Genomic DNA, 25,133 nt, shown 5'->3' with positions numbered 1-25,133 from the left:
CGTATGGAATATGGCAAAAGATGATTTTGCAACTTTGGAGGTTTTGCAAAGATGATTCACCAGAGTGAAGGAGGTGATATAATCAAGAGACATTGCAGCTTTGGTCTGTATTCTTCAGAGTTTAGCAGAAGGGTGACCTGTTGAGCCATACGTTATCGGGACGGTGTTTGACAGGGTAGAATTTTGAGACTAGTGGGAGAGTCTTGAATGAAAGGATATAGTTACAAGATTAGGAGGTGGGTTTTTTCCATTTAAAATAGGTACAAAGAAATTTATTTTCAGAAGGTGGAGCGCCTCAGCTGTGAAGATCAGATGATTAGAAATATTTAAGGCAAGGTAAATAAAACTTTGAAAGATAGGGCTACTGAGGAAAATGGGGGACTGGCATGGAAGAGGAGTTAAGGTCAGCGTAAGTCAGCCATGAACGAATTGAAAGGCAGGGCAGGCCTAATAAATAAAGGTGGTTTACTCCTATTCCCAGTTTCTTGTGTTCCTGCATTTCTCCTATTTCCCACTGATTGCTAAAAACACTGTAGAAATATTGATCCAGCTTTGCCCTTGTACCTGATTTGTGTGATCAATGTAATGCTGATTGAATCAATGGAACCTTTCACAGACAATTCTGTACTTTTGATGCAGAGACAGGGCTTCAGTGCAGCGGCTAGTGTGCAGAATTTGACAGAGAGTTAAATGCATGGCTTAGAGGAATGGAAGTAAGGCAGGACATCATAAAGTAGAAAGGAAAATTATATGTTGCCCTGCCAAAAAATCTGCATGTGTAAATTACAATTCGGTATAACATTCTTTGATCATTGCAACTAAATTCTCTGCTTTAATATCTAGAGACTTCACTTGATTAAGTACCATCCTGGGCAACAGTATTACCACTGAACCAATAATACCCTTAAAATCACTTTGGCAATTAATTTTCTCCTAATGACTTGAGGGTTATGTATTTGTACTTTATTTTATCTGTCATAGACTAGTAACCACGTTCAGGACGTGACACAAATTTGGAAGGCAAATCATTCCTAATCCAAAGGTTTGGTCCAATCAAAAAGAGCAAAACTTTTTTTTTGTATTATTGACTGAGGCAGGAGAATGTAAAATGTTTTCATCAGTAATGTAATAAAGCAAAGCCTTAGTTGCTGGAAGTGTAGCTGTTGGAATGGAAAGCAACTTAATCCCAGTTGATGCAGTTAGTGGCCTCAATCCTTCACCATTCTCGATTAAATAATTGTACAGTTCTAATTTCTATTGTGTTTAAAATAAACTCCACCATTATAAAAGTTTTGCTATATTAAAAAAATTAAGTTTAAAAATTTGGAAGTGAACAAAATGTGTCCTGAATCTGATGAAGTTTCTGTTGCAATTAAACCTGGAGATATCTGAGTTATCGTTACACAGTCATATACTGACATATTAATTGGGACAAGAAAAATGACTAGCACAAGATTAGAATCAAATCATGAGCTGATTATGTTGCAAAGAATATTCTGTGGACACCATTTTGCATGGAAAGCTATGACTTTGGTAGGGTGGGGGTTTATACAGTTCACTTGTTTCAAGACTGTAAGGTATGCAGTGCTCCTGTTATCAATCTCCTGAGTGGAGAAGATAGAGTGATTTAGCTGCTTGGCTATTCTTTTTCATTTGGTGACAAGTGCCTTAAGAGATATCAGTCTCTGGAGGTACACAGCAGAAAAATATGGATTGTCCTTCCATGCTATCAATTACCTGTCCTGGAATAGGACAGAAATTATGTCAAACACACTTGCATTAAACAGGTTTCCAATCTACTAGGTTTTTGGTTTAGAGTCTACAATGTGGTCAGAAATGGATCAATCTGACAGATCCTTTTGCAAATCATTAGTGATTGTTGTAGTAAAATTAGAGTATTGGATTCTTACCCACAAACAAGGCCAATTTGTGCAATTGCCTTTAGAGTAATGCACTTTGAAAGTTAAAGAGAGGATGCTTTAAGACCGGTATTAATAAAGGCACATACCTAGGGATCAAAATGGGGGTTGGCTCTTTGCTGAGGATACAGACAGTACAGAGGAATGTAACATTGCAATATGGCACCATCTAGCCTGGTTAGTATTTGGCTCTCCAGGCATTTTGGAAGAAATGGGCCTCAAGTGTTGAAGTGCTATGGGAAGTTATTCTGCTTTTTCTAATTTGTTTCCTTCTGCTATTATCAGTGTGGGGCGTCTTCTGCTCTCAGATCCATTGTATTGTTCAAAACTGCTCAGGTGAGGCTCATGAACATATTGAGGAAGGACCATCGATGGCTGCTATCCATGTAGGAAAGTGATGACTGTGTTGCGAGATCTGCTTAAATCCGCACTCACATGCCCTGCCATCATGACAAAGGTTCATCAAGGAGGAATTTCTTTAGCCAGATGGTGGTGAATCTGTGGAATTCATTGCTAAAGGCAGCTGTGGAGGCCAAGTTATTGGGTATAATTAGAGCAGAGGTTGATAGATTCTTGATTACGGGGAGAAAGCAGGAGAATGGGATTGAGGGCTAATATATCAGCCATGTTGAAAAGGCATAGTAGACTCGATGGGCTGAATGGCTTACATCTGCTCCTATGTCTTAGGGTATTGATCCCTCAAAAGCAGTGACCCCAGTATGAGGAAGGCTCCATGGATGCTGACGCCGTGGTTTCTCAAGTCACTGTTTTGTGTTTTATTAACGTATGTGTGGTAATATCTTGTTTTATGTGCTGTGTGTGATAAATGTTTTGTGGACGCACCGTAGTCTGGAGGAAGGTTGTTTCGTTTGGTTGTATACATGTACAGCCAGATGGCAAAACATCGAAACTTGAGCTTGAAAACATGAACTCTTAATACAAGCACTTAAATATCCCCTTGTTATTTTTACTGTGCTCACTACAGCGACGATCTGAAATGCCCTCCGTTTCTCTGCTCATAATCTGTGAAATTGGAGGCGGATGTGTACCTGGAGATTCCAATTTCAACTCAAGCATCTGTGTGTTTTTCAGAGCAAGACTAAAAGCAGCCCTGTCTCATAATCAACTTGGAAAGCTCCTGCTGCAATGAGATGCTACTGGAAGCGATCTGTCACTACTCTTGGCCTCTCCCTGCTTCTTTGCCTCCTTGTGTATCTTTATATAAAGGAGGAAGAGGGAAGTGCACTGGTGAGTATTTTAGAGAGCACTATGTGAGTACTTCTCATTATGCACCTGTCTTTGAAAGGCTTGACACTTGTGTTCCTAGATAGATTGAGCTAACGCTGTTTTTCAACAAATTAATATGGGAATGGGAGTTTTGTTGAACGCTTCACAACCAAGGTTGGCATTGACCTGGATTGTCAGTTTTGTTTCTCTCTCCACTGTTGCCGAGTATTTTCACCATTTTCTGTTTCAATTTTGGTAATGCTCAGAGTTAATTAACTTCAGTAATTCATACCTTCTGACATGGTTTCCTTATAATGCACCATGTGTCAGATGGCTGCACATTTCCATATAACCATTTAACAATTACAGCACGGAAACAGGCCATCTCGGCCCTTCTAGTCCATGCTGAACTCTTACCCTCACCTAGTCCCACTGACCTGCACTCAGTCCATAACCCTGCATTCCTTTCCTGTCCATATATCTATCCAATTTAACTTTAACTTTAAATGACAACTTTTAATTTCCATTGACATAAAACCTTCGAACCTTTCCTGCCAGATTCTGCACCAAAGTAGAGGTCTTTATTTGTAATAATATTACGACGAGCCCAGTCAGATTGCTATCCCAGTAGTAAGAGGGATAGTTATTTCACCCAAACCCAAACTGATGTCTGGCTCAAATCTCCCTCCTGTTATATTGATTTACCCAAGTTCCAAACCTCTCTCTTGAAGGAATATCTCAGTCGTCCTGAACATTTTGCTGACATTTGAACAAGAAGGCCAGCTGATATCTTGCCCTTTGTAAGATATTATCCTGAAGAGGTTTCAGAAAGATTGACCAAAGATTAGCTACTAGTCATAATAGTTACATTTACAACTGCAGGCATATCCAAAGCCATCAATTGCACACAGATAGCACTTGAGATCAGGATTAACTCTTGATTGCCAGCGATGGGAGGCAGCAGCTCTACTTGCTGCTTCTGTGTGGCCTGACATTTTGTCACTCTTACAAAGATAATAGCAGAACCAAAAACAAGCCTGCCCTCAGAAATTTGTTCCATGTTGTAGTGTTATTGTGGAAGCACAGAACTAAATTTGTGTATGAGGTAAGAAGTATAGATACAATGGACAGTCAAAGCCTTTTCCCCAGGGCAGAAATGGATAACATAAGAGGGCATAATTTTAAGATGACTGAAGGAAAGAGTAGGGGGGAATGTTGGAGATGGGTGTTTTTACAGAGTGGTGTGTATGTAGAGCATGTTGCCAGGGTGATAGTAGAGGAAGACTCACTGGGGCTATTTAAGAGACTCTTACGTGGGCACATAAACGAAAGAAAAACTGAGGGCTATGCAAGAGGGAAGTGTTAGATTGATCTTGGAGTAGGTTTTAAAAAGTCAGCATAACATCATGGTCCAGAGCACGTGTATTGTTCTGTACTGCTCTATGTTCTAAATTAAAGAAGAATTCAACACAGATATGTTACTTGCTTTTCCTGATGGAGAATACTGTCTTTTCTTCTCGGGCAGCCCCTCAGAATCAAACCTAACGTTCTTCCCCTTCTGTTTTGTGACCGAGGCCAGTGTGGGATCCATAGATTCTTTCACAGACAGGGCAGAGGTGCCTTGAAGGGCCAGTTGCCAATTAGTCTATGAGGTGGTGTGCTCCTTGCACTGTTTATGCACAGCTCCCAATACATGGATCAAAGGTTCTCAATACAATCTCAAATGCTTCTCCTCTTTGAAAGGACGTGGACCAGAGATACCCAGGAGACAGTGAGGATGTTGCATTAGCATTGAGCATGTTCATGAACCTCAGCAGAATACTCAGGGTACAGCCCGCGCTGAGTTTGCATCAATCAAGCTAAACTAATTTAGAGTAGTCTGAGAATAAAGTACTTCAGATAAAGAAAATCCAAAAGGCAATAGAAAATGATGACCTGTAACACTAACCCTGTTTCTCTCTTCGTGGATGCTGACTGACTTGCTGAGTATTTCCAATATTTTCCTCTATTTCAGTGTATGTTGACGATTGTTTTAAAAAAATCCTAATTTCCAATGTCCCTGTTTCAGAAAATCCCTTAAATCCAAAACTTAATCACTCAATTTTGCTTTGAAGTTAATTCATTTACAACTAGATTTAATAGAAATGCAAGTTCTTCAAGTATTTAGTTGAACAGGAAATTAGAACTCAGCAAAAATGTTTTAAAATATCCTTTCAGCATATGTTGCTAACTCCAGAAACAGACATTTCCCACGGCCATAGCTACCTCTGTGGGGAAAAATATAAATGGCTCACGTAGCCATGTTGAGATTTTTCATATGTGATGTCTCCTTTTTATGCCAAGATTACTGATGGCCCGTAAAATGAGCATTACTGAAGTATGCATCTTTGATAATTGTCCAATTTCCTATTGTCTTTCAGGAAGAAGAAGAAAAGCGATTGGCCAAAGAAATAGCTGTGCAGCAGCTATATTCTGAGAGAAATGTGCAGAACTTCAGGGAGCTGATAAATTTTTCTTCGCCCATTAACATCACCTATCAATTTTTGGCAGGGTACCCTTTATTAAAAAAGAGTAAGAGAAATATTATTCTTAAAGTTTCTCATGAGTTAACTATAAAGAGATAAGATTGCAATGAACTGATATGTATGTGTATCTAGTCTCAAGCAGGAACCATTGTCTAATGTGCACATGAACATGAATTTTGGAAAAAGTTGCTTTTATCCAAACAAATGATTCAATTGTTTCTAGAAAGCAGCTGAAGATCTGACAATTTTTATTTCAATTTGAGACACAATAACTAGCTGAAAGTAAACGAGATTCTCCAGATCCTGGAATCTTGAGCAACCCGCACAAAATGCTTAGGAACTCAGCTATAGCATCTATAGGAGGAAACAAATAGTCAACATTTCCAGGCTAGGACCCCTTAAGAGGACAGATGAAGGGTCTTGGCCTGAAATGTCATCTTTTTTTTAATTTCCCTCTATGGATGGGGCCCGACTTGCTGAGTTCTTCCATTTTCTGTGTGTTGAATTAGCTGAAGAAATGATTCTCGAGCCAGTAATAGTTAAGCACCTTGGGCTAAATTTTGGACTGTGTGATACCACAGTTACTTGTACCATGCTATTAAGTTTCAAAGGGAACACAGTTGCTAGAAGAAATCAGATACTTAATGTGTAAATTTCAAAGTCCAGAACCTATCTTTCATCCCAAAGAAAGAATGAGGGAACCATGGCTGACAAGGGAAGTCAAAGACAGCATAAAACCTAAAGAGAGGACATATAATACAGCAAAAATTAGTGGGAAGGTAGAATATTGGGAAGCTTTTAGAAATCAACACAAGGCAACTAAGAATCCATATAGAGAGAAAAGATTAAATATGAAGGGAAGCTAGCCAATAATATTAAAGAGGATACATACAATACTTCTTTCAGATATATAAAGAGTTAAAGAGAGACGAGAGTGGATATCAGACCATTGGAAAATGACACTGGAGAGGTTGTAATGGGGGACAAATAAATGGTCAAACTGAATAAGTCTTCACTGTGAAAGACACTAGCAGAATGCCAGAAATGCTGGAGTGTCAGGGGCAGAAGTGAGTGTCATTGCTAGGACTAAGGAGAGGATGCTTAGGAAGCTGAAAACTCTGAAGACCGATACAGTAAGTCACCTGAATCAGATGGACTAAGTACCAGAAAGAGGTACGTAGGTGAAGAGATTGTGGAGGCATTAGTAATGAACTTCCAAGAATCACTAGATTCTGGAATAGTTTCTGAGAACTGGAAAATTGCAAATGTCACTTCACTCTTTAAAAAGGGAGTGAGGTAGAAGAAAGAAAATTATAGGCCATCTAGCCTGACTTCAGTGGTTGGAAAGGTGGTGGAGGCTATTATTAAGGATGAGCTTTCAAAGTACTTGGAGGCACATGATAAAAACATGGTTTTCTAAAGGGGAAATCTTGCCTGACTGTTGGAATTCTCTGAGGAAATAACAAGCAGGATAGACAATGGAGAATCAGTAGAGGTTCTATATTTGGATTTTCAGAAGGCCTTTGACGAGATGTCACACATGAGGCTGCCAAACAAAATAAGAGCCTGTGGTGTTATGGGAAAGGCGCCAAAATGGATAGAAAATTGGCTGACTGGCAGGAGGCAAAGAATGGGAATAAAAGGGGCCTTTTCTGGTTGACTCCTGGTGACTAGTGGTGTGCCACAGGGGTCAGTGTTGGAACTGCTTCCTTTCTCATTGTATGTCAATGATTTGGATAAGTGGCCTTGTGGCCAAGTTTGCAGATGATACAAAGGTAGGTGGAGGGGTGAGTAGTGTTGAGGAAACTTGGTGTCTGCAGAAGGGCTTGGACAGATTGGGGGAATGGGCAAAGAAGTGGTAGATGGACTGTTATGCACTTTAGCAGAAGGAATGACGGCATGGACTATTTTGTAAATGGGGAGAAAATTCAAAATCAGAGGTGCAAATGGATTTATTCAGGATTCCCTGAAGGGTAACTTGCAGGTTGAGTTGATGATGAGGAAGGTAAATGCAAGGTTAGCATTTATTTCGAGAGGACTAGAATTTAAAGATGTAATATGGAGGTGTTATAAGGCGCTGATAAGGCCTCACTTGGGGTATTGTGAGCACTTTTGGGCCACTTATCTAAGGAAGGATGTGCTGACAACGGAGAGATTCTATAGGAGGTTCAGGAGAATGATCCCAGGAATGAAAGGGAGCATTGTGAGGAGTGTTTGACGTCTCTGAGCCTGAACTTGCTGGAATTTAGAAGAGCAAGGGGAGGTTTCATTGAAAATGATCAAGTATTGAAAGATCTGGATAGAGTGGGTGTGGAGACAATGGTGGGGGTAGTCTAGGGCCAGGGGGCACAGACTCAGGAGAGAGGAACATCCATTTGGAACAGAGATGAGGAAAAATTTCTTTACCCAGAGGGTGGTGAACTGGTGGAATTCCTTGACACAGACAGCTCTGCAGGCCAAATCAGTGATTATACTTAAGGCAGAGGTCGATATGTTCTTGATCAGTCAGGGCACCAAAGCTAACGGTGAGAAGGCCAGAGAATAGGGTTGAGAGGGATGATAAATCAGCCATGATGGAATGGCAAAGAAGACTCAATGGGACAAAGACCTAATTCTAATCTTAGGTCATATGGTTTATGGTCTAATATACATTGTGAGACTGGGGCCATGCCACCTCACACCACCCCGCCTATCTGTGAGGGCTGTCTTCACCGTGTCTGGAAGAATCATCACTGAACTAGACAGGAGAATATCCCAGCTTCATCAAGTTAAGGGTGACGAGCAATTCCTTGACTCTGTAGTTGCTTTGGGTGCCACTGCCACCACCGGAGGTGAAGTTGACTGTCTCCTGGATTAGGCCCATTTCCACAACTCCTTGTTCAGAGGCCACTCTAGCCAAGCCAAACAAGCTCTGGGTTCAGCTTGGAGCTAGGGTCAAAACATCATCTAGCTCATGAGGAGAGAAGATGGCAGCGCGACGACAGCGCGCACAGCCTCTCCGGTGATGAATATCTGTTATCTGTCAAGTAGGGGACTGTGCACAATCCTGATTTGATGGAGACAGACGTGAGAGCACAGCGGAACATCTGGAAAACTTCTGAAATGTCTGCTTTGCTATCGTTGCTACTGTGTGTTAACCGGAATCTCTGGAGCTGAAGGCCTCGAAATCCTCGGCTTTGCGTGTTTCAGCAGCCAGGAAGAGGTCGAAGGTGCTCGGCAGAGGATGGCGCTTGGGAGGCTGTATCGGAGAGGCTGCTCGGAAGCTCGGAGTTTTCGGACAGATGGACTCAGTGTCGGCTGTGGTCGGCTGCATCCAAGGTATCAGCAAGTTGATGGTGCCTGGAGGTTTATGGCAGGGAGTTTCTCCCTTTTGCCGCCGCTATCGGGGCCTCGGGAGTCGATCGACTCGGGACTTTGAGAATATTTTTTTTACTGTGCCTATGGACTTTTCTTCATCAAATTATGGTGTTGCTTTGCACTGCTGTAACTATATGTTATAGTTATGTGGTTTTGTCAGTGTTAGTCTTTGGTCTGTCTTGTTTTCTGTGATATCACACCGGAGAAACATTGTATCATTTCTTAATGCATGTATGCATTTCTAAATGACAATAAAAGAGGACTGAGTGTTCTCATAATCTAATCTAATCTAACTGCCTGCTTAGCAGTGCTTTGGTTGTAGGAAGGCCCAACCGCTCCAGTCCTCCACCAAGAAATCCAAATACTGAATAGATTCAATGCCCTGGATGAGCAACAGTTTCGCTTGCTGACCACTTGGCTCATCCTCCATGTCCTGGGCCATCAGGGACTTAGTCGCAAGTGGTGAGATGCTTACCGCCGGCAGCTACACGCTTCTCCAGACTCCCAGTAGATACCTCTCTGCCTCCACTGCACGTTAAGTTGGGTAGCTTTCAGGCTACCTCCCGGTCTGCCACGCCACCACAGATTCCACTATCTTCTCCCCAGTCTCCAACAATGCTGACAATCGGTGACTCCATCATCAGGAACATCAAGTGAAAGCTAAGTGTGACGGTATGTTTTCCTGGCGCTGAAGTCTCTGACGTAACGTACAAGCTTCATTGCCTGCTAACTGACTACCCCACTGTGAACATTTTGGGTGCAACTGACAGTCAACAATTTTTCAAGTTTTGAGGTACACGTGTTTAAAATTTGTGGTACAGATCCTGTCCTCTGTGTTACCAGTTACTGTTCTCCTAAGACCAATGCCTGTTTTCCCTTTCAGTTTCTTGTCCTCTATTACGAGGTGTGATTGACAAGTTCATGGCCTAAGGTAGAAGGAGTCAATTTCAGAAAACCTAGCACATTTATCTTTCCTACATTTACGCACTTAGTCTAGCGGTCATGGAGCATACAGATCCCTTCTTTGTAGAAGTCGGTGTCTTGGACCTCCAGAAAGTGGTCCACAGCAGGGGTGATTGATGAGTTATTAACTTCAAACTTACTGCATTTTCACTTAGAGTTGAACTGCACGTGCACATAACGAGAGCAGTGTAACTTATCTCCTTCTACCTTAGGCCACAAACTTATCAATCGCCTCTGCTTTGGACCACCTGGAGGTCCAAGAAGCTCTCGTTAGATGCACATGCAATTCAACCCTTTGAGTGATAATGCAGAAAGTTTGAAGTTAATAACTCATCTCCTTGAACCTTAGGCCACGAACTTATCAATCACCTCCACTGTGGACCACTTCTACAAAGAAGGGATCTGTATGCTCCATGACCACTGGACTAAGTGTGTAAATGTAGGAGGGAACTATGTTGAAAATTAAATATGCTAGGTTTTCTAAAATTGACTTCTTCTACCTTAGGCCACAAACTTAACAATCACCCCTTGTATATTGAACTATGACGAGATGGTGATTTCAATAATCATATTAATGATCTCTCAAATGTAAACTCTATGGCAGCTAAATTCATGTTCTTACTAGACAGCCTAGATTATACCCAGCATGTCACTGAGCCCACTTGGAAATACATTTGATTTAGTAATGACAAAGTGGTTAAATATTATTAATATCTCTTTGACTAATACCAGTATCTCTGATCATTTTTGTGTACTTTGATGCCTTCCTGCCTGGAACCAAGACCACAAAAGAAATCAGAGTTAAAATAATAGTTTCTTGAATCTGCAACACAACTTAAATTCTTTGAGCTGGCTGGTTTATCTGACCCATGTGATCTAAACTGCTCAGTAAATGAGATAGTTGATTCTTTGAACAATAACTTGACTAATGTATTAAACATGGTGGCTTCACTTAGGGTTAACAAGAAATCACTTAGTTAATTATCACAATGGTTAAATAATTCTATCCATGAACTCGAGAGGTAATGCAGGATAGTTGAGAAAAAATGGAGGAAGACTGGGCTAGACGTCCATCGTAATATTTTCAAAGAAAAACTAGCCTCCTTTAATGCTCTATATGCCCTGCAAGGAGAGTCCATTTTTCCAAGATTACTACCGAGAATATCAGCGAGTCAAGAATATATTCTCAACCATCAAGCAACTGTTGAACATTTCCCCAACCTATAGTGTCCTCAGTGAAGCATCTGCTACAAAATGTGAGGAATTTGCAAAATAATTTATTAACAAATTTACTTCCATTAGGGAGTGTATGGCTAGGTATACTGGTAACATCTACAGCCAACTTTGTAAAAAGACGCAACCATGCCAAAATTTACAATAATTTCTAATTCAAAACTCTATAACATTATAACAAGGAGTGAACTGTCTATTTGCTATCCCTACCGCACTTTTTAAGGGCTCTTTAATACTGTTTTCAAATCTGTTATGAAAATTATTAACACATCCCTTGAAACTGATGTTTTCGCAGATGCTGTCAAAAATGCGGCTGTCAAACCCCTGCTTTAAAAAGCCAAACCTTGCTAGTGAGGCATTAGGTTTAACAAAACCTTCTCTTCCTGGGCAGGGTTTTTGAGAAAGTTATTTTCAACCAACTCAACAACTTTCTGAATGAGAACAATATTCTAGAAATTTCCATTCAGGTTTTGGAGCAAAGCACCAAAACCTGAATGGAAAGGCGACCTTTATCAAAATTGTCAGTGACTTGACGCTCAGCAACAATTACAACATAGTCTTGGTTCTAATTCTTCTAGATCTAAGTTCTTCCTTTGACACAATTTACCACAAGCCAATGTTCGACTCCATTTCGCTAGTTAAAGCTTCCATTGTTCATCGATTAAAGCAACAAGGGACATTGAAACTTTGAGGTGAATGTGGAAGGTGAGCGCCAGCTGCCTGCCTTTTGATCGCTGGTGAGATCACTCAGCTACAGAGAGAGGAGACTGCCTTTTGATCACTGGTGAGATCACTCAGCTACAGAGAGGGGCGACTGTCTTTTGATCACTGGTGAGATCACTCAGCTACAGAGAGAGGAGACTGCCTTTTGATCACTGGTGGGATCACTCAGCTACAGAGAGAGGCGACTGCCTTTTGATCACTGGTGGGATCACTCAGCTACAGAGAGGGGCGACTGCCTTTTGATCGCTGGTGGGATCACTCAGCTACAGAGAGGGGCGACTGTCTTTTGATCACTGGTGGGATCACTCAGCTACAGAGAGGGGCGACTGCCTTTTGATCACTGGTGAGATCACTCAGCTACAGAGAGGGGCGACTGCCTTTTGATCACTGGTGAGATCACTCAGCTACAGAGAGGGGCAACTGTCTTTTGATCACTGGTGAGATCACTCAGCTACAGAGAGAGGAGACTGCCTTTTGATCACTGGTGGGATCACTCAGCTACAGAGAGAGGCGACTGCCTTTTGATCACTGGTGGGATCACTCAGCTACAGAGAGGGGCGACTGCCTTTTGATCACTGGTGGGATCACTCAGCTACAGAGAGGGGCGACTGCCTTTTGATCAATGGTGAGATCACTCAGCTACAGAGAGGGGCGACTGCCTTTTGATCACTGGTGAGATCACTCAGCTACAGAGAGGGGAGACTGCCTTTTGATCACTGGTGAGATCACTCAGCTACAGAGAGGGGCAACTGTCTTTTGATCACTGGTGAGATCACTCAGCTACAGAGAGGGGCAACTGCCTTTTGATCACTGGTGGGATCACTCAGCTACAGAGAGGGGCGACTGCCTTTTGATCACTGGTGGGATCACTCGGCTACAGAGAGGGGCGACTGCCTTTTGATCACTGGTGAGATCACTCAGCTACAGAGAGAGGAGACTGCCTTTTGATCGCTGGTGGGATCACTCTGCTGCTAGAAAGGGGAGACTGCCTTTTGATCGCTGGTGGGATCGCTCAGCTACAGAGAGGGGCGACTGCCTTTTGATCGCTGGTGGGATCACTCTGCTGTTAGAGAGGAGAGACTGCCTTTTGATCACTGGTGGGATCACTCTACTCTGGAGAGGGAAGACTGCCTTTTGATCAATGGTGGAATCGCTCAGCTACAGAGAGAAAACACTGCCTTTTGATCGCTGATGATCACTTTGCTATGGAGAGTGGAGACTGCCTTTTGATCGCTGGTGGGATCGCGCTGCTACTGGAGAGGGGAGACTGCCTTTTGATCACTGGTGAGATCACTCAGCTACAGACAGAAAACACTGCCTTTTGATCGCTGATGATCACTCTGCTATGGAGAATAGAGACTGCCTTTTGATCGCTGGTGGGATCGCTCTGCTACCGGAGAGGGAAAGGCCTGCCTGTGTGCCTGCATAATGTTACCCAGGCTTTTCTACATTTTGGATATGGACTTGGACTATAGGCTTTGTTTCTGTCTTGTAGTCTTTTTACGTTCTGTCTTTTTCGCCCGATCTGTCGCATTTTTTTGTGTGTATGGGGGAGGGTGATTTGGGGGTTGACGTGCCTGTTCCATTTTTGTGTGGGGAGGAGAGATTTGGCGCTTGATAATCGTGTTGCCATTCTTTTCTTTCTTGATTTCATGGCTGTCTGGAGGAGAAGAATTTCAGAATTGTACGCTTTAATAATCAATGAACCTTTGAACTTTGCTCCCCTTGTAAAAATCAGAAGTAGCAAGCCTGGGAGGTATCCTTGGTTCCGATTTGAATTTTAAATCGTGCAGAAAGAAAGTGACTGGAGCAGCATTTCTACACTTAAGAAATATTGGAAAGTTCCATCCTTTTCAGTCATGTGATGATGCTGAAAACCTAGTTCACGCCTTTATTTCGAATAGACTAAACTACTGTAATGCACTTTTTACTGGCCTTCCCAAATATTCTATTGACAATCATTAACTCATTCAGAACACTGCTGCTAGGCTTTTAAACAAAACCAGGCTGAAGGAACATATCACTCCCATACAAGTTAATCTGTGTTGGCTTTCTGTAGAATTTTTAGAATTGATTTAAATGTTTTCCTACTAGCTTTTACAATTTTTAATGTTCTGGGACAAAATGGTATTTGTTTGATAATCCTCCTCGAGATCTCAGGTCTCCTTCCATTAGTCTCTTAAGTTTAAACAATCTCCTTCAAAAGATGACTGGCTGGTCAACTTTTTTTTTTGAACTACCCTCCCAAACTGTGGAACTCAGTATCTAAAACCATAAGGATACATACTCAGTAGACATTTTTAAGCACCAGATCAACGCCTATCTATTTAACCTTATTTTTGAAAATATCTTTTTGTATTTTATTTTCATCTTTCTTTTTATTTTTTTATTTTATTTTCATGTTTGTACTTTGATCACTTTGTACAGAGGAGATGTCAGGGGTAAGTTTTTTACGCAGAGAGTGGTGAGTGCGTGGAATGGGCTGCCGGCAGCAGTGGTGGAGGCAGATACGATAAGGTCTTTTAAGAGACTCCTGAATAGGTATATGGAGTTTAGAAAAATAGAGGGCTATGGGTAAGCCTAGGTAGTTCTAGGGTAAGGACATGTACAGCACAGCTTTGTGGGCCGAAGGGTCTGTATTGTGCTGTAGGTTTTCTAAGTTTACGTCATCTGCATGAAAAGTACTCTATAAGTAAAGGTTGTTATTACTGTTATTATTATTATTATTATAATCATCATTCAGATGATAGCAATGACATTGGTCCAGGGTAGTATCAAGTACCTTTTGCTGTACACTAAATGACAGAAAGAGAACATTTTTCCCTTTACCCCATATAAGTGTGACACATTGATTGTGCAAGCCAGTGAGACATTTATTACAGCTGGGTTGTCTGAACTCTTTTTTTACTTCAAACCTTTGCAATTAGAACAAGTGTTGTTATTTTGACCCAAATAAAGAAGGAAAATAAACTTCTGTTGACTGCATCATCAATCTTTGCTCCAGAATAACGACAGTCCCTGGATTACCTAAGGGTTCAAGTCCTGGGAACTATCCATAGCCAATTTCACCTCAGATCAAATGTCTATTTCCTATAGTCCATATTGTATCACTCTGTATACAATTGCTATAATTCTTTCATTTCAATAATCACTCTTAACAGTACCTATAATTAAACTAATTGAATATGTACTGTATTCAGTTATTGAATACAGTGAAATGCATTTAATAGCTTGAAAAACATTTTAAAAATGCATGGCAGTATTTGCATCAAGTCAGACTTCTGTAAGTCAGGTCATTCAGAAATTGGGGAGACCTTGTGTATATTTTAACATGTTTAGCATATGGATAGTAAGCCCAGAAAAAATTGGGGATTTAGATCATGTTATCATGACCACTTTTCATGTAATTCCAAAACAGAATGTGTATGTTGCTGATGTTAAGACAAATGGTCAGAGAAAAATCCAATGAACAAAGGAAGCAAATGGTTCAAATTGAAATTGTGTGCCATGCAGCAAGCAAAACAAAATATTCAAGATCAGAATTTGGAAGCTGTGCAATCCAGTTATTAATTACATAAAATCAATTTGCTTCCATATAGAATAGAAACAGTTGGAATAATTTCCTTCAAAAGTATTTGAATGTTGCTCAGAATATTTCTACAATCGTACAACCTTGCTTCTGTTTCATTTACAGAATACATTACAGTGGGATTGTCTTCTGTCAAGCGAAAGAGAGGAAATTACCTTCTTGAGACATTGAAGTCCATATTCAAACAATCGACTAATGAAGAGCTCACTGAGATGGTGGTGGTCGTCCATTTGGCAGACTTTGACCTGGAGTGGAATGCGCAGGTGGTTCAGGACATCGCCACAAAATTTGCCCACCATATAATCTCAGGCCACTTGATCATTATTCATGCCCCAGAGGTATACTACCCACCCCTAAAAGGCTTGAAAAGGAATTATAATGATCCAGCTGATCGCGTGACTTTCAGGTCGAAACAAAATGTAGACTATGCTTTCTTGCTCAACTTTTGTGCAAATTTATCAGATTATTACATAATGCTAGAAGATGATGTTCAATGTTCCCACTCTTTCTTAACTGCAATTAAGAAGGTTCTCGCTTCAAAAGCGGGCTCCTACTGGGTAACACTGGAATTTTCTAAGCTGGGTTACATTGGAAAACTTTACCACTCATCTGATCTTCCAAGACTGGCCCAATTTCTACTGATGTTCTACCAAGAGATGCCATGTGACTGGTTATTAACTCATTTCAGAGGCCTTCTCACACAAAAAGATGTCATTCGTTTTAAGCCTTCCCTGTTTCAACACATTGGCTATTATTCTTCTTTTAGGGGGACAGAGAATAGATTAAAGGATGATGACTTTGAAGAAGATTTCTTTGATGTCCCTGACAACCCACCAGCGGCAATCTACACAAGCCTCAAAGTTTTTGAAAACTATGACCCCAGCAAAGCCTACAGTAATAGTGAAGAGTACTTCTGGGGAAAATCGCCCTCTACTGGAGATTTCTTCACTATTGTGTTTGTAAAGCCAATGAACATCAGTAGAATCCATGTAGCCACTGGCTCGGAAGAAAGGCATGGCGATATTCTTCATTCTGGGATTGTTGAAGTTGGAAAGCATCCAAAAAAGACACAAAAGGGGAAGGATTGTTCAGAATATGTTAAGTTAAAAGAATTTCAAAATGGACTGTTTGATCAAAAAGACATAGGTGCCATTGTGAACTTTAGTGTGGAATGTGTGCGAATATATATTACAGACAGCCAAAAAGACTGGCTAATTATTCGCAGCATTGGTATCTGGGCAAAGCAAGCCACCTCTCTATGACAAAGTACACTATCATTCTCTCCTCAGTGACCTGTATCGAGTTGTCTTTCTTTGCAAGTATCTCATCAGTGAATTTGCAGAGTTTGTCCGGCTGGGTAGTCCAACAGCCATCCTCAGCGATCTCTTAAACCAACCCCAGGTGTTCAGTAGTTGGTGATTAGGGGAAAACCTCATGAAGATTCAGAAGACCTTCCTCTCATCTTTGTCCAGGGAATATCGTGTTAGACAGCATCAGTTCTGTAGTTCTGAAAAGAGCTATATAATAAGTAATTAAGCACTTTCCAGCTGTATATGATCTTTCAATGTACCATCAAAAATCACTTGCAAATGGCAGGCTACCTGCAAGCTCACCATTATAACAGGCCGTTTGCTCATTTCACAGTTTATTATGCAGCACAATTGCTAGTTTGAGAAAGTGTGAAATTTTGTGTTCTGTGCTAATGTATCAGCCCAGATTTATGAAATCAGGTTAATCAGGACATCAGAATGTCATGGTATTCATTGGACGGATACCTCCTGCTCTCCATCTTTTACTCTGAATAATGTGATGGGTTGTGAGGGGAAGTGACTGGGTCAAGTAGATAATGCCAGGAAGCATGTCAATTCAACTTCAAAGCTCACGTGAAAATTTTACAAAGCTCTCCCCAAAATACTGTGAGCATCTGATCACTTCTGAATCAAATATTAATAAGCACAATGATAATCTGACATATAAATAAATTCAAAACATCGTTTTTGAACAAAAGCAGTAACTGCCATGTTCTGATCAAATGAATGTTAGATCACTGTGCCTATCTTTTCAGATATAAGCCATCAAGAGTTAAACTCTCTGTAATCATCCCCAAAAGGGAAGGTTTGAACAAGTCAAGTTCAAGTTTATTGTTATTCAACCTGGTAGCTGAATTAAACATTGTTCTTCCTGGAGCCAGGGTATAAGGTAAACACAGCACATACACTCACAAAACAAAATTAGCACAAGTCTCTGAGTAGCATGGCCTCAAGATTGGCATTCCTACAGGTTCACAATATAAGGAAGGACAATAAAGTGGCTGTTTGAGTGTCTTGTCACTTATGTTATCCTAATATGACTAGCCATGGCTAGGAATGTCCCCAACTCAGTATCTGAGTCTTAAGGTATAAATGATTGCTAGAGGCTATTTGAGGGAGAATGAAATTATTTTGTTCTTTATGAATGATTTTACAATTCCTCTTCAAATGGTTGTGGGTGTGCTTTGCCTTACCTTAGGAAGAGGAGGAAAAATGGCCTTTACAATAGGTGTAAATATCTGAAAAAATTATATATACTTGTATAAGTATTTGCACCATGATTCAAAGAATGCCTTGATGTTATATTCCATAAATTATGTGATCATTGCTGTTTTCAAGATAACTTTGATCTTTATCTTTATGAATAAGGTCTTTATTCATGATATCCTGTAAATAAGGAATTGTTTACTTGTGCTTTTTTAGTTAGAAGTGTGGTTCAAATATTTGGATATTAAATGCAGCTATGGTTCATGAATGTTAGATATTGCTGCATTGTATGACAGTTAACTTTTTCAAGATGAATCTCCTTAGTTTAATTTTTTACTATTCCATGGAGATGGATTCAGATTGGATGCATTCAGACCATTGTATCTGTCAATCAAATATACAGTAGATTTTGCTTTCATTTTTGCTGCTAGTCAGAAATACAAAAGGTGCTTCAGACATGTGAAGTATCCTGTAAGTGAAAGTGACTAGGAAGTGTCGATCATATCACAAGAGAACGTCTGCAGATGCAGATGCTGGAAACCTGAGCAACACACACAAAATGCTGCCTGGCCTGCTGAGTTCCTTCAACATTTTGTGTATGAAGTGTTGAGGCCTGTTTGTTTGTACCCCGACAAGAAGGTACCAAGATTAGCTCATTATCGTGGTAACCAAAGTGATGGTTATTTAATTCCATTAAAAACTTGATTACATCTGCTCATGCAAACATTATCAGGTGTTCAATTTCTCAGATCAGATTATCCAGCAGTAGACTATAACCATGCAAATGATTATTTAACAATTGATCTATGTTACCAAACTAAATTAGATCACTTTTATCTCACTTTTCTAAACTCTCCACTGCAGGGAATGGGATTTCCACATATCATATATATATTATATATGTTATAGTCTAAATAAGCTAACTCATTGCTATGATTAGTTGACCCTTCATGATCGCCATACTTTTCAATGGCTTAAGAGACTGAAGGCAAATTAGGCTGATATTAGTTTGTGTTGGCAGGCTGGTGGCGTAATGGCATCAGCGCTGGACTTTAGAGCAAAGGCTCCCGAGTTCAAATCCAGCCGGCTCCCTTGCACGTTTTCCATCATTGCTGGGTTGAGCGTTGAGCTAGCAACTCAGCCTCGTAAAAATAAGAAAGCCTGCTGAAAAAAAACGCCGTCATGATGGCGTCCCGATGAGTCCACACGGAGTTAAGGGCTAAAGAAGAAGAAAAATTAGCTTGTTTAGCCGTTCTGTGATGATATCAGATTTCAAATATCTTCAAAGTTACTTTTAAAGGATCATCCAGCACAGGAATGGGGTCCCCTTTCAGCCCATTTCATCCATGCCAATAGTGATGTCTATCTGCTCTAGAAAAAACTGCCAGGGAGCCATGTATAGGGAGCTAGTGAAGATCTCAAGTGATTTACAAAGGGATTATGCTCAGAGGATTGATGGTGTTTACACTCCAGGTTTCAAACCCATTTTGTAAAGAAATCTAATTCCTAGGGTTCATGTGGTCCCCTGCAGGGTGAATTTTGCTTTATTTGGTGTTCCAATAGATTGTGAATTGTTGAAGTCTTAACTGACCTTAGACAATAGTGTTTTCAAAGGTCATGAAAAGATCTGTTGATTTACATCACTAAGTGCAAATTCATATTTTAAATTTTGGGACTTTTACATCCATTTTGACAATCTTATTTTTCAATTGATTCATATGAGTAGTTCCATGTAAATCCTTGGCCTTGGCCCTGAGTTATTTTTGCTCTCCTGAAGTTTGCACTTCATTTGCTTTATAAACTCATATTCTTGATTCCCAAATGACAGGCACATTGTTAAAGGTCTGTAATTGGCAGGTAGTTATTTAAACAAAATTGGCTGGAAAATACTGCTTTGATATTTGAAGGTGGGTGAAGGATGAGAAGAAAATAAATGCTTTATAAAATTTATAGATTGGATTGATTGGCCTAGGAATCCATCCTTCCTCAGTAATACTTGTGGTGTTAAATGTCGTAAATACTGTTATAGTCTGCCCCAGATTCTTTCCATTCACTGGTGAGCATATATATAAATAAAATAGAGCTGGGGTGCCTAAGACTTTTGTACAGTACTGTATTCCTCAATGTGGAGAGGAGAGCAAGTTTGTAAATCTGGCAGGAGTGAAGAATGTTGGGAATGGCGAGGGTGGAGAGGTGCAGAGAAGGATTGCCAGGGGTGGACATGCCCAGCCCTGAGGCACCAGGCAAGGTCTTTTGATTCCAAACGATTGGTTTATTTCATCACAGAATGTTTCTCTGATGCTTCCCTCTCCTTTCTGCTTTCCCCAACCATGATTTGCCTCTCCCTGCATCCTTCCCACTCTCGGTCCGCAAAAAAGAACCATATCAGAATCAGATTTATCACCACTCACGTATGCCATGATTTTTTCCTCTGACAACAATACGGTGCAATACATAAAATTACCACAGTGCTATGCATAAGTTTTAGGCACCCTAGCTATATACATGCATCACAAAGTACTGTATGTTTGCAGTATTTCAACCAACAGACTAGTCACCACCTGTGGTTAATCGTTCATCTCCACCAGGAAGACTTGCACCTCTCTATTTTGGCTAATAATGGGTCTGGTCATTTGGAATCACTTCGAACATTGTTCCATTAGTCTTTTTCATCTCAGCTTTTGACACTTTCCAGTCATATAAAAGATAAATATTGACAAAAGATCAAGAAAGTGTACAAATGGCTTTTGTTAAAATAATGCCTTAAGCCTTTAATGTTTGGAGATGATCACTTCCTATGTCAAGTAGCTTTAGAGTGGCAATTTCATACTAACACTGCCATTTGATTCCATTGTTTGTGTCTTATCCTGTGAAGTTCATTACAGATGTCTTATGAAGCCTAGCCTTAATCCAAAAACCACAACAGCCTTAATCACTGCTAGAACCCAGCAGCAGTAGACTCAATGTTGTCATCAACAATTATTTCACATTTTTTGAAAAGCAAAGTGAACTCTTACTATGACAATACCTACAAAACAGATTATAGTATGTGGAATCCAAGGTTTCCACTTCAGGCAGCTAGGAGATGGTTAAAATCAGGGTGGTCAGAATAAATGCAAAATTAAATTGTATATGAGGATTCCCTACTGGCGTCCAGAGGCCCCTCGGTTAATGGTAAAATTCCATGTCATAACAAGGTCGCGAACCACAGGGTTAGAGTTATTTTGTAAGAATTAAGTTGAAGAACTGGATAACATGTTGGCAGGTGTCTAGGGCTTTGAAGCTCTGTCATTTATCATACTCAGTGGAGATACTAAGCATGAAAGTTGTTTCTTGTAGCTTGCCCTGCATGTTCTCAAGATAAATATAAGCTCCAGAGGAACATTGATTTTTTTTTTGGTTTGGTCACACATCTCTCAAGTTTAATAGTGAAGAGCACAGTGAATTTTAAATTAAGTTGCTTTGAGAAATCAATCTTGATGCACGTTCTGTAGTACCATTGTGTTAATATTTCTTCAAACATGATTGAGCAGCTATGGTCAGGTTAATTCTGGCAAATCTGCACCATAGAATCACATCGTTCATATCAAAATAAACTGTTGACTTATCAGAGCTTTTCTTTCTGTAAACAGGTAGCAGTGACTGCTGCATTACAATCTAATTCATGACAATAAATCTACTTCAATGGACCTGCATGGAGTTAAGTTCCATGTAGCTCTGGACTGCCTTGTTTAGTGAATCAGTTGATACCTTCCTGAAAGTCACACAAAATATGACACTAGCTTCCTACGTGTGTTCAATACTGTTTTAAAATGCAGTGGTGACAATCATAATTGATGTAAATTATTATCATTTCACTTTCTTATAGAACATTTTCTTTTCACAGGGCCAATAATGTATGTTGGGTTTAATACAGCAAACCTGGTTTTGAATTTGAAAACAGGGAGCCAGAATATCTATCAGGATCAGCAGGGAAAAGATGATTTTCAGATTTCTCCTTTCAAAATCCTCCTAAGTTTGCCAGTTTTTGAATTTTACCGTCCTGGCAGAGTCACTGTATATTTTCAACAGTGGAGGTGTTCTTTAAACTATGGTTTGATATGTCACTCCTAACACAACTCCAGCTCTTCATTAACCCTCAAGTGGCCATCACAGTTTGCACCGTAAAATAAAAACGGAATGATACAAATTAGGCTTTTGTAAACAGGATATACAACTGAAGCACAGAGTGTATTGTTTCATTGGATTCATTCTAAACCCTTTATTGTGAGATATTGGGAAATTATTCTATTGAGGTTATTATGCACTGTTCTTGGGAGATGTATTCTGCCACTGTTGCTATGTTCTTCCATAGATGAGCACAATTAGTAAATGTAATTGTTCAAATCCTCTAAGATTGTTCATCAATTTTTGTTCATGTTTTACTTTGATTTTATTGTCTCCATTATTCTGAATAGATTTTTACAAATGCACTTTAGGACTAGGGCTTTCATTTCAGTTATCCTGTAAAGAATTTCTTTTTATGTAGAAGACTGCAAATTTGTATTGTCAGTAATGTATTTGAATAAATTTATTTGCTTAGTATTGCGTATGTAATCCTTTCCTAAATTGTTAGACAAGTTAAACACATTCTTGAATAGTTGTCTTCAGTCTCAGTTTGAGATGTTACATTGGATTCTTTCTGTTGTTGACAACAATTACATCACATTGTACGGTTGAATATGTGAGCTGAGTCGTAGGTTTCACCATAACTGTCCTTCACTAAGACAGGGCTTCATAAAAGGAGGAAAAATATCTTTAATTTTACTTGCCAAACAAAATATTTTTCTAGAATGGTGTAGAACTGGCAGCCTATTGTACTTTGACCCATTTTTATGTCCATACTCTCATTCTCTTAGTTTCATTTACAAGTCCTCCCAAATTATGAATACCTGAATTATGTACAACTGTTAAATACAGAAGAACACATGGGGAACTGGTGGGATGGGTTTGCCAGCTGTTACGTGACTGCAGGCATCTTTTACTGTGTGTAAACTTGATTCATGCCCACCTTTCCAACTTATGAACAGTTTGGGGTTGCGAATATTTCACAGGAACGTGACCCTGCTATAACTTAGAAGGATTTGCATTGGTTTCTTTTGTGATAAGGAATGAATGTGGTCAGTGCTAAGTAAGAATCTAACATCCAAAACTGAAACATACTCTCAAAATATGATACCTGCCTTGCTGGGTGTTTGTCACAATTTCTGCTTTTACCAAGGGTTTCCCAATATTTAAGCATTATGTCTTTCTAATTTTGTCTGGGATACTTGTAACATCTGGGACTTCAAGATACAATGTCCTCTATATCCATCAATTGGGTAGGTTTCAAATTAAGTCTGTATCTCAATCCCTTTCTCTGTAATTTGCTGGAGAAACTCGGCAAGGCAGCAGCATCTATGGAGGGGAATAAACATTTGAAATTTCAGGCTGAGACCCACTGAATCCACCAAACATTGAGAATGAGAGCTCTAAAGACTAGTGACCCCTGAGAGACAAACTTGCATCAAGGATGGGAAGAGCTTTGAAATAAAGACCATTAATGGACGCAACCTACGAGAGTTGGATGTGCAGTGAGGATGAAGCCCACATCAGAATGTCACAAGATGGGACAGAAGTAACTGGTGATTTGGTACATATTATGTTAGTTCATTCAGAGGAGGACATCCCACAATTGGGCAAATGGTGTTATTCCAGGGCCACCGCTGAAGAGGACCGCTTGACAGAAGCAGTAATGAAGGATGACCACTAACCTAACCTTGCAGAACAAGTAACAGGCCCCAGGACAAGTACAACCAATTAAAACCAAACTGGGAATGACCATCTACCCAGTCAAGAAAATACAACGCACAAAACTTTAAGACTGGACATTATTTGGCTGCTTAGCTTTCATTTTTGTTGTTTTTCATTAAAAGAGAAATAATGGAAAATGTGTATCAAATGCAATAGTGGTTTCAAAACCAAATACAAGTACATATGCACTGGAATAGGTTGGGTTGATGCTCGAGTCAAAAGGAAGCTGACTGAAAATCTCTGAATAAAGTGGCTTACAAAAAATGGGGAAGGACAACAGCCTAGGCTCCTTCCTCCTACACATGGTGAGGTTGAGTCAGGTGAGCAAGCCCCTTGAACAGTGAGGGAGTATATCACCCCTGGGGACCTCATGAGTGACAGTGGTTCTATGGTTTAAAAATATGTTAAGGCCCCTTGAATGTATTGGCCATGAATGTATAATATTTTGCACTGTTTGAATCAAGTTCACTTTTAGGATTAAAAAGGCATTAGTTGTTCCCATGCAAAGCACTGAGATAAAGTGCAGCTGGTAGATCATCAAGTTAATGAAAGGTGTGCTTTTGTATGTCCAAAATTTGTTGATCTTCCAGTTCCATGCGATGTCTGTGGAGGAATGTTACAGACCGGCACATTCCAGGCTACCGGAGCCCATGCTGAAGGATGTACTGGAAGTTTGGTGCAGGTAAGATAAAGGCTTTGTGGGGAAGGACTGCAGTCAAATGTCCTGCCATTTGACATTGAGGAGTTAAGCCCTGTGTAGAAGCTTCTCAGACACCATAGTTTGGCAGTGGTGCTCTGTATACAGAATGTGTTCCTACTACACGTGAGAAATAAAATTTCCTGTCATAAGAATGCAGAGTCCCTAATACACCACCTGACACTAAGCTTTTGCTAATTTGACTAACTATTTTCCACTGCAGCAGCACACACTATGTTAGAGGACCTCGGTGGGTCAGACAGCATCAATGGACAATGGATATTTTGGGTCAAATCCCTTCATCTGGACTGAATGATAGAAGGGAGACAGCCAGCATAAAGAAGTGAAGAGAAGGGGTGGAGCAAGATTTCACGAGCGATAGACTAACACAGGTGACGAGGGGTGATGGGAAGGTGGGAGAAGGGAGAGTGGAAATAGTGTCAGAAGCTGGAAGGTGACAAAGGGCTGGAGGTGATAGGATCTGATGAGAGAGGAACATAAAATCATGTGGAGGAGGTGAGGAATGCAGATGGGAGCAGTGGGGGAGAGGAA

General features: G+C 40.3%; 1 protein-coding gene across 5 annotated transcripts in view; it reads left to right on the top strand.

The window, feature by feature from the left end:
- The window catches only part of LOC140209915 (alpha-1,3-mannosyl-glycoprotein 4-beta-N-acetylglucosaminyltransferase C-like), a 163,556-nt gene extending 140,972 nt beyond the window's left edge, over positions 1–22,584 (top strand). For all 5 annotated transcript variants that reach the window (XM_072278583.1, XM_072278579.1, XM_072278581.1 and 2 more), the window contains 3 exons: positions 3,012–3,167; positions 5,567–5,717; positions 15,642–22,584. In XM_072278583.1, coding sequence (XP_072134684.1) covers positions 3,066–3,167; positions 5,567–5,717; positions 15,642–16,798 — 1,410 coding nt within the window. In that variant the 5' untranslated portion in view covers positions 3,012–3,065 and the 3' untranslated portion in view covers positions 16,799–22,584. The remainder of the gene's footprint in view (positions 1–3,011; positions 3,168–5,566; positions 5,718–15,641) is intronic.
- The last annotated feature ends 2,549 nt before the right edge of the window (positions 22,585–25,133 follow it).

Source organism: Mobula birostris, chromosome 14, assembly GCF_030028105.1.
Source record: "Mobula birostris isolate sMobBir1 chromosome 14, sMobBir1.hap1, whole genome shotgun sequence".
NCBI classification, from domain to species: domain Eukaryota; kingdom Metazoa; phylum Chordata; class Chondrichthyes; order Myliobatiformes; family Myliobatidae; genus Mobula; species Mobula birostris.
Note: the sequence above shows the minus strand (reverse complement) of the source record. Positions and strands in the feature narration are given on the sequence as shown.